The 9,757-nt window shown below is 35.9% G+C and overlaps 1 protein-coding gene across 2 annotated transcripts in view; it reads right to left on the minus strand.

The window, feature by feature from the left end:
* ELAPOR2 (endosome-lysosome associated apoptosis and autophagy regulator family member 2) overlaps positions 1–9,757 on the minus strand; it is a 174,653-nt gene that overhangs the window by 58,623 nt on the left and 106,273 nt on the right. Inside the window, exons 4-6 of one of the 2 annotated variants that reach the window (XM_004381480.1) lie at positions 6,767–6,914; positions 2,985–3,071; positions 859–964 (exon numbers count right to left, since the gene is read on the minus strand). In XM_004381480.1, coding sequence (XP_004381537.1) covers positions 859–964; positions 2,985–3,071; positions 6,767–6,914 — 341 coding nt within the window. Of the gene's footprint in view, positions 1–858; positions 965–2,984; positions 3,072–5,015; positions 5,037–6,766; positions 6,915–9,757 lie in introns of those variants that run through there. The other variant, XM_012556997.2, reaches the window with a different exon arrangement.

Consider the following 9,757-nt stretch of genomic DNA (forward strand, 5'->3'; position numbering starts at 1 on the left):
CCAGTCCTTCTTCCTAGTCTGTCTTAGTCTGGAAGCTCCTCTGAAACCTGTCCACCATGGGTGACCCTGCTGGTATTTGATATACTGGTAGCAGAGCTTCCAGCATAGCAGTAACATGCAAGCCCCCACAGTACGACAAACTGACAGACAAGTGGTGGTCATAAAGATTACAGCCTAGAAACCCCAATGCGGTAGTTCTACTCTGTCACATTTGGTTGCTATGAGTTAAAAATCAACTCTACAGTCCCTAACAACAACAGCATGGCTATAGCAGTGACATGTATGTATGATGTGTATGTGTATTACTGTTGTTAGTTGCTGTCAAGTTGATTACGACTCATGGCTACCTCATGTGTGCAGAGTAGAACTGCTCCATAGAGTTTTCAAGGCAGTGACCTTTCAGAAGTAGATCACCAGGCCTATCTTTTGAGGCACCTCTAGATGGGTTCGAACCATCAATCTTTTGGCTAGTAGTAGAGCGCTTAACCGTTTGTGCCACCCAGGGACTCCTATGTATATGTTTATGCATATGAAAGCTCAATGCCTGGCACAGTAGACATTTCTCGAATGAGTAATAGGCTCTTATTAACATGGAATCTTTTATTTTATTTAAAGACAGCTAAAACTGTCATCATGTTTACTTTTTCACACAGATTAACTAATTCCCTTCAAGGGTACAAAAACAATCAAGATGCGTAGAATAAAACCAGGGTCTCTAGCCTGTCCTGATGTCTAAATCTTAATTCCTCTATCTCTGCCCTATTAAGCCTTGATCTAGCGAAACCAATATTTTAATAAGTATTTTAATTGACCATAAGATGTGATACGTGACTACTGAAACCAGGTTGCTGTAAATACCTTCAATTGTGATATTTTTTACCAACACAGGCTTGGCCGCCTTAGAACCCATAAGGATGCCTGTAGTTCTCCAGTATAGTATGTTTGTGCCTGATTTTAGCATTACCTGCAAAGGGAAACATGAGACACCCTGGTCAGATAAACTATGCTACTTCCAATACTTCCAAACCCAAAAGCTACTCCTTTATGCAATTTTTCAATGCATTATAACAAAACATCATTAATTTATAACTACAAATTTAAGTCTACTGTTAATTCAGAACTAGGCTCTGCTGAAGTTCATATTTCCTAACTTAAAAAAAAAAAAAAACTTGTCAAAAAATACTATATAAAATACTACAGAATTTTGTTTAATATATAAGGAGAAGAAATTCAAATCTGAACAAAAAGAGAGAATGATTTTAAAACTATCTGCATAAACTATTTCGGTTTATATTTACAAGAGAGTCCTTTTAGAGGGCAAAAGACACTCAGCCCACAAGTACATATAAATAAGCTGCAACTATTCACAAGTAGATCTTTGGGCTCTAAAAGCAAAAAGCCAACAAAATTAGTTTGCTTCTTTTAAGATTATTTAATAAACAGCAGTACAAAAGGCCAACCAGAGAAAATAGAACTGTTCTTAAAGAATGATTTAACTCTCTGACACCAGAACTTAAACGATACTATTTCTAATATTTACTTCCTTTGCCATTGGAACATATTTTCAATTACAAATCAAACTAATTTTCTATGAATTTCACATTGATTCAGGCAGAGAACCAATTTTGAGGGGTCTGTGCTTTCTCATCTGCAACCTTTATTACTTTATGCATACTCTGGCTAGTCAAACTCAAGCTGTATAAAATTAAATCATACCCAACTACTTTACCCTGCCAGAAATTAAGAGAAGCAGTGCCTTAAGTACTTTCCCTTATTTTAAGTGTTCATAAGTGAAGAAAGCATATTTGTTGTCAAGGGTTACTTATACCTTCAAGCCCAGCTGACTGGGTGTCCAGGTGAATGGACCGCAATGGTACTAATATCACTTTCACGCATATAGATTTAAAAAAAAATTCTGAAAGGGCACCTTGTATTTATCACCCAAGCTACAACACAAATGCAAGGATGGGTGGTCACTTACTGAAATAGACCTCAATCTACATTGGTGGCAATGCACCAGGCCCTTCTCATATGTCATCTCATTTAATACAACAATCCTACAAGATTGTCTCTATTTCTCAAATGAAAAGTAAAACTCAAAGAGATTAAGTAACTTGTCTAAAGAAGTACAACTACTACAACCCAAAGTTAGAATTTAAATCTATGTCTCACTCCAAAGAAACAATGCCTCAAATAATAACAGATTCATGAAATCATGTTACCTAATAATTGTCTTAAGGCATTTAAAGAATCGTCCTATTGACATAGGTAGTTACTTTACTCAATGTGACCAGGGAGGGCAAACTTTGACCAACGAATGGCAAATACATAGGAAGCGGGTTTAGGCTCCAAACATGGGTAAATGTTATGATAATCAGAGCTGTCCAACAATGGAGACAGTACAAGCCCCAACAAGACAAGCTTGAAAATCCCCCAACAAGACAAGCTTGAAAATCCCCCAAAAAGAAAAGCTTGAAAATTCCCCAACAAGACAAGCTTGAAAATCCCCCAACAAGATAAGCTAGAAAATCCCCTAACAAGACAAGCTTGAAAATCACTTGATGGGGACAACGCAGAGAAAGTTGGATGGAGGGAACTCAAGCATCCTTCCAATGCCAAGAGCCATTGATTCTATCACACGTAGCAGGTACATCTGTAAACTTACGTACTCAGAAGTTCTGTATATCAGTTACGAATAGTCTTATTTCTTGTTAATGTTCCTTTGAGAGGGAGGAAAATTAGACATGAGGGGAAAGGGACTGGAAGAGAACCTACAAAGAAACAGAAATATAGGGAAAAATCTCTAGAAAGAATCTGAGTCCATGAAACTCAGGGGCAATGTATTCCCTAACTGTAAATTATTGAAACAAATAGATAATTTTAATCTTTTTTCCTTAAAATAAACTTTAAGGAAGAGTTGGAAAGAAGGAAGGAGAAGAGTGGGGTTGGTGGGCAAGAAGAAGAAAGAAGAAAGAGAGACTTACAGAATGAGAGCCCCATTCTCCATTGTCTGTGAGTTTTACCCACTTGTCTGTGGTGGTGTCCATCTCCTGGCACTGATCATTTTGAATCTGTGGATTAAACAAAAGAGCCCCAATAAAGCTTCTTGAATAATGGCTTTAATTAAATTCTGTACCCAGCACAGGGCAGGCTGAAAGAATTTCTTTCAATACATAGTAAGTAATGGTCATAAGTAATTCTCAACAAGTAAATACACCAAGACCTCTGGACTCTAACTGACAACAGCATATGAATGAGTGGTTCTAAGTAAACTGACCTCATTATTGTAACAAAAAGTCCAGCCCATTAAGGGGGAGGAAGAATAAGAGAGGCACAGTTAACAGTGAGAATGCATGTGAAAGAGAAGTCATTACAAAAAAATCAACCCAGCTTATCAAAATGTTTTAACAGCTTGCACTCACCAATCAGGCCCAATGGAATAAAAATAAACAAAAGTTTATTTTTACAATATTTGGAGCAATAGATTTTTAAATTAATAAATAAGTGACATCTCCTTTGTTTTCATTTCCACAGGACTTAATCCAAGTGTGTAGGTAGGTGACTACAGCCAAAGTCAAATTCCCAAATTATTATTTGGGGGTAACTTATAATCCTTTACCATGCCAGTTCAGATGACTATAGCTAATATCTTTAGCATCTATCACTTTGTATCTTCCAGTCAATTCTTCCAAAATGCCTATGGGTTAAACCCACTGCTGTTGAGTCGATTCCAACTCATAGCAATCCTACAGGACGAGTAGAACTACCCCATAGGGTTTCCAAGGCTGTAATCTTTATGCAATCAGAATGCCATATCTTTCTCCCATAGAGCCACTGGTGGGTTCAAACTGCTGACCTTTCAGTTAGCAGCTAAGGGCTTAACCACTAAACCACCAGGACTCCCTGCCTATGGGTTAGGAACACTACTTTTCCAGGCCTACAAAGAATACAGAGACATCAAGAAGCTAGCCCATCTTCTCGGTATTGTACAATAGTCAGCAACTGAATAGGGTTAAAATGAGATCTCATCACCTACACTTTAACCAAAATGGCTATTTCTTCTCTAAATCATTTTGCCTCTTCACTCATCCTCCTGACCACTTTACAAACAACATAAAAATATTCTCAGTAAAAGATATTCCTAAAGACTAACTAAAAAATATTCTCTTACCACCCAAAGACCAGGGAATAACAGCTAATAAGGATATTTGCTTTAATTGCATTTAAGTGTCATATTTACACTGTAAGCATAATGGCCATCTTAATACAAGTATTACAACTTTTGAGAGCAAATATGGACCTGGCTATCCCTTGGATGGTCATTATTTGGATAAGCTAGGCTTTTTTTCAGCTGCAAGACATTATTAATTATCGTATATTCTACTGTTATTTTGAGCTCTCTGACTTATTCTAAAAGTAAATAGTAAAGATATAACCTTATTTCAATCACTTATTCTCTCTAGGTTTCAGTTTCATCATTTAAAAAAAGGGAGTCAAATGAAAGTCCCATTTAATTCTAAAATTAAATATTTTAATGCTTTAAATTATGTAACATCTACACTCTCATAGCACAACTAGCATCTTTCACAGTTTTCACTCATTTCCTTTCCATTAACTATCAGCACAGCAACTGTGAAGTGCTGACCCTCTGAGGAAATAAATGGCAACCAATAAAGCTGAAATCGCAGTAAAAGGGAGGAAAGAGGCACATGAACTTGCAGACAGTAAGGAGAAGAACGAAGTCATCACTGAAAGGAAGTAATGAAACTATGCCATAAGAGTACTTTTACTGATAGATCTCAAAGGACTTATTGGGCAATACAAAACCAAATACTTATTCCAAGTAGACAGCAAGAAGCGATATACTTGTTCTGTAGAGGTTGTGTCCAGTGAAAAGAAGAGAGATTATTATCCAGAACAGTCACTTTCAACTTTGGCTGTATATTGCAATAACCTGGGGAGTTGTCAAAAATCTAGAATGAAAATCTCATCCCAGAGCAAATAAATTAAAATACCTGAAAGTGGGACTCAAACATCTGTAGTTTTTAAAGCTCCTCAGAGGATTCCGTTAAGCAGTCAAACTTGAGACCTAATAATGTAGACAGAGCCCTGGTGGCTCAGTGGTTAAGAGCTCAACTGCTAACCAAAAGGTTGGCAGTTCGAATCTAGCAGTCACCCCCTGGCAACCCTATGGGGCAGTTCTACTCTGTCCTATGGGGTCACTATGAATTGGAATCCACTTGATGGCAACGGACTTGGTGTTTGTTTGTTTGTTTTTGATGTAGACTAGAATTTGGACTGTCTGGATTGCAAATCTTGCCAATTTGGGGGTGGGGGAAAGACTTCAGGGGATACTGAATGTTTGTGACAACGATTAGGTAACTGCCTCACTTCTGAATTTTAATTTTAGCAATACTGCCAAAAAGTCCCATGAATAGAGTTATTAACTATGAGAAGTGTTTTGCAAATAAACTATAGCTTAAAAAGTCAATCCATTTGAATGTTGCTTACCATCTTAAACTCTTCAAAGGACATTAGAACTAGGAGGCTCCTGAAAAGGTATTATCAAACAATTCACCATACAGAAGATAACTCTAAGAGACAGAATGTTAGCTTACTTGCCCAGTATTACACAGCTAGTAATTGCAGAGTTTGGAATAGTGCCAGAATCTCTTGACTTCAAATTCAGGGCTCATACTTTCATAGAAAATATCTCTTGCTATCTAACTTTTGATTTAGAAATTTCCATTTTCAGGAGCAATAAAAATTTGTTTTAGAACTATTAGTACATTTGTCCTCCAAATCTGGACTACTGAAACATTTAACAAGGTATTTTTCCCAGTTACTTGCAAAACACACACTTTGTTCAGTATAAGAAGTCAAATCTGAAAACATTTTCTCAAGCGTTTGAGTAACTGCCACAACAAATATTTGCTGGATTAGAAACAGTTTATATAAAATAGTTAAATAATTTCAGTGGTAACATTCTATTTTTAGTAACTTTTATTTTATCCTATATTCTGTAAAGCTATTTAACCTCTTCCCAGAGACATCAACTATTCCATCCATTGATTCCTTTAGACTGTACAAAATTCACAGAATGAGAAATATATAGTCAATTCTACTTCTAAAATATTGCTCATGAATAGATTTAAATAATTCTAATTAGTAAAAAACACTTGAAATTACAAAGAAAAAAAGACCTTTGAGAGGAAAATTAAAATCAATAAAAACTCATTTTTAACAAAATAGCATGTGTAGCTAAAAAAACAATTAAAATTAAAATGAATCTTGTGGAAAATATTTGTCACACAAGAAGTCTAAATAAAATGTCCATCTAATGATCACAACCAAAGTAAAACAAATCCAGTGTTACTCCACAAGGTGAGCGCTCAGAGGCAAAGAAATTAATATTAACCAGAAAACAAAACATTACTTAAAAGTTAAAGTCTTCTACGACTTTCAAAGGGTTCCAAAAAAAACTCAATGCCATCCAGTCAATTCCGACTCATAGCGACCCTATAGTGACCCTACAGGGCAGAGTAGAACTGTCCCACAAAGTTCCCAAGGAGCAGCTGGTGGATTCGAGCTGGTGACCTTTTGGTTAGCAGCCAAGCTCTTAACCACTGTGCCACAAGGGCTCCTTCAAAAGGTTCAGTTAACACAAAAAAAAAACTGAGGAGACGTAAAACAAACGGGAACAATTAAGGGAAATTTTACATGAATGTCCCTTAAAACGTAAATTATAGAATGTAAAAGGCCTTACAAAGAACTCAAAGAAGATGTTGTTGTCGACATACTGGTACTCAAAGAAGACATAACCAGACTTCTTAAGGTGAACAGCATAGATCAAAGATACTGTACAATCATCACGATTAGACTCTATATAATTTCCACGAGGGATCCAAGAAGAGCTGTGGAAACAAAACCAAGGGCATTTCACGTTAGCATTCAGAAGCCTCTTCTGTTCACAAAGCTGTATAACCCAGATTCAAAAGTAAGTTCCATGAGCAAAGCATAGCAGAGAAAGTCAGAAGCTTCTCCAGAACTCAAAGACAAGCTCTATTATAGAAAAGAGTTTCATTTGTCATGGCACCTGATGTTCTGACTCTTGTTAAGGTTATATGATAGATTTGCTACGAAACTGCTCTCTCACCTAAAATTTGACCACCAAATAGGTAACCCCTAATTCTAGTATTCATGGGTGCAACTTTCTCTCACACAACATATGAAGTTTTATTTACATACACATACACACACAGAGAGAGGGTCTCCTTGCTATCAGAGAAAAAACAGTCCTAGCAAAAGCCCATTTAAAGTGAATGTTCATAAAATATAGATCATAGTTTCAAAGTATAAAGTAGGAAGAAAAGATTGATTGGGATTTTATGTAAACCAAAAATTAAGAAAATACATTTGTTTTATCTTATAGTTAACAAAATTTAACCAAAAACGCAACCATCAGCTAATTCTTAGAATTAATCGATAATGAGTCACATACTAACTTTCTGGGCAAAACAATTTCTAACCAAACTGTATGATAGCACAACTTAACATTCTTCTCTTCAGATTTAACTTTTTATCTTGGTAAGAATGTCCAAGATGCTTTAATATTAAGAGTGAGATTTTGGCAAATTCTTTTCCTTTTTTCTAACAGGAAAGAATCTGAGTGAAAGACTGAGACTTCCCCATGCAAGCATAACTGAATAATGGGTACTGAATTTGCCTTTCCTCTTTAACGATCTATTAAACTAAACAAAATATAAGAATCATTTTCAGGCATTGACAACAGGCAGTGCAGGACTGAGATTCTTGAGAGCAGGAAAATGCAAGGGGTAAAACCCAAATTGACTTTTTCTTCCTCAGGACAGTTTTCAAACCGTGGCACAAGGAAGTAGTGCCCACACAGAGCACAGTGGTCTCAATGAGCTGAGGAGGCACAGATCAATGCCTGGGGCAGTTGAAATAGTGACAAATTATAGGCCCAAACTAGAGAAAACAGAGACTTCCGAAGTCTATATGGAGTTTCCCTGTAAGTCCTGAGAATTGGACTAGACTGTGCAAGTCTAGAGAAAACAGCTGTTGCATGGCTGAGATATAATCAGAAAGGTGACTTTAACGGGAGTTATTGGAGCTTCAGACCAGCCAGGGAGGAGACGACTCAATAAACACATTAGACATTCATTTGAAACTCTAGAACTGCCGTGCCCTAGGAGGAAGGTCCATGCCCTAGAGGAGGTGTCAGGAAATGTTTAAATAAAGGGCCTGAGAGTAAATATTTTTGGCTTTGTGGGCCATCTGGTTTCTGCTGCAGCTACTTAACTCTGCCATTATATCTCAAAAGCAGCCACAGATAATACATTAAAAAATAGGTTCAGTTGTGTTCCAATATAACTTTATTTACAAAAACAGACAGGACACAGGCTATAGTTTGCCTACCCCACCCTACAGTAAAGGCTATAACCTAGAATTAATGTAAAACTAATACAGATCCAGCCTAAAAAATGAAACCAGGCCTGATGAGATCAAGGTCATCTTCTAGTGTATAAACTGCTTGACAGAACAAAACTCAACATCCTTTAAATGAAGAAAACATAACCCTCATTCTCTACACCTTAACATTCACGATGCCCAGGATCCAATCAAAATGTCTTAGACATGCAAAGAAATGGGAAAATACGACCTTTAGCTGAGAAAAAAGCCAGTGAATAAAAACGGACAAGTAATTAAAATAGCTCTTCCAAATACAATCATTAAATGAAAGATGAACATAATGAGTGAATAGATGGAGAATCTCAAGCATTTCAAGAGACATAAAAACTATAAAAATAAACTAACTGAAAATTCTAGAACTGAAAATTACAATATATGAAATAAAAAAATTCTCCAAACAAGTTTAACAACAAGTTCGAGACTACAAAAGAAAGGGACATTAGCTTAAAGACAAATAGAAATTACATGATCTGAAGTACAGAAAGGAAAAAACTTGAAAAAGATAGTCTCAGAAACTTTTGAGACAATATTAAGTGGTCTAACATACGTGTAATTGCAGTAACAGGGAAAAGAGGCAGAAAAAATTTTTTTATGAAATGATAGGTAAAAAATTCCCTATTTGGTGAAAAATATCAACCCCCAAATCCAAGAACCCCAATGAACCTGAAGCAGGATAAATACAAAGAAAACCAAACCTAAGCACATCACAGTTAAGCTGCTGAACAGCAAAGATATAAAGAACATCTTATAACGAGCCAGAGAAATAAAGACACATTATATGCATAGAAAATAATGGCTAATTTTTCATCACAAATAAGGTATTTCAAAAGATAAGGGAAAATACAGAACTCTATATCCAACACAATATCCTTCAAAAATAAGGATGAAATAAAAACATTTTTAGATAAACAAATGCTGGGAGAATTTGTCACCAGCAGACCTAAATTATAAGAAATAATAAAGACAATTTTATAAGCTGAAGGGAAATATTAGATGGATACTCAAATCTAGAAAAGATGAAAGAGCACCAATAATGGTATATACATTACCATAAAAAGCTATATTTTTTTACATTTCTTAAGTTTTTAAAAAGACAACTGAAACCTACAGACTGGGAAAAAAATTTTGGCTATGATAAATCCAATCAGCATCTAATCTCTAATATCTACAAGATACTGCAAAACCTCAACAACAAAAAGACAAATAACACAATTTAAAAATCGGCAAAGGATATGAACAGGCACTTCACTAAAGAAGATATTCA

Source organism: Trichechus manatus, unplaced genomic scaffold, assembly GCF_000243295.1.
Source record: "Trichechus manatus latirostris isolate Lorelei unplaced genomic scaffold, TriManLat1.0 scaffold00085, whole genome shotgun sequence".
NCBI lineage: Eukaryota > Metazoa > Chordata > Mammalia > Sirenia > Trichechidae > Trichechus > Trichechus manatus.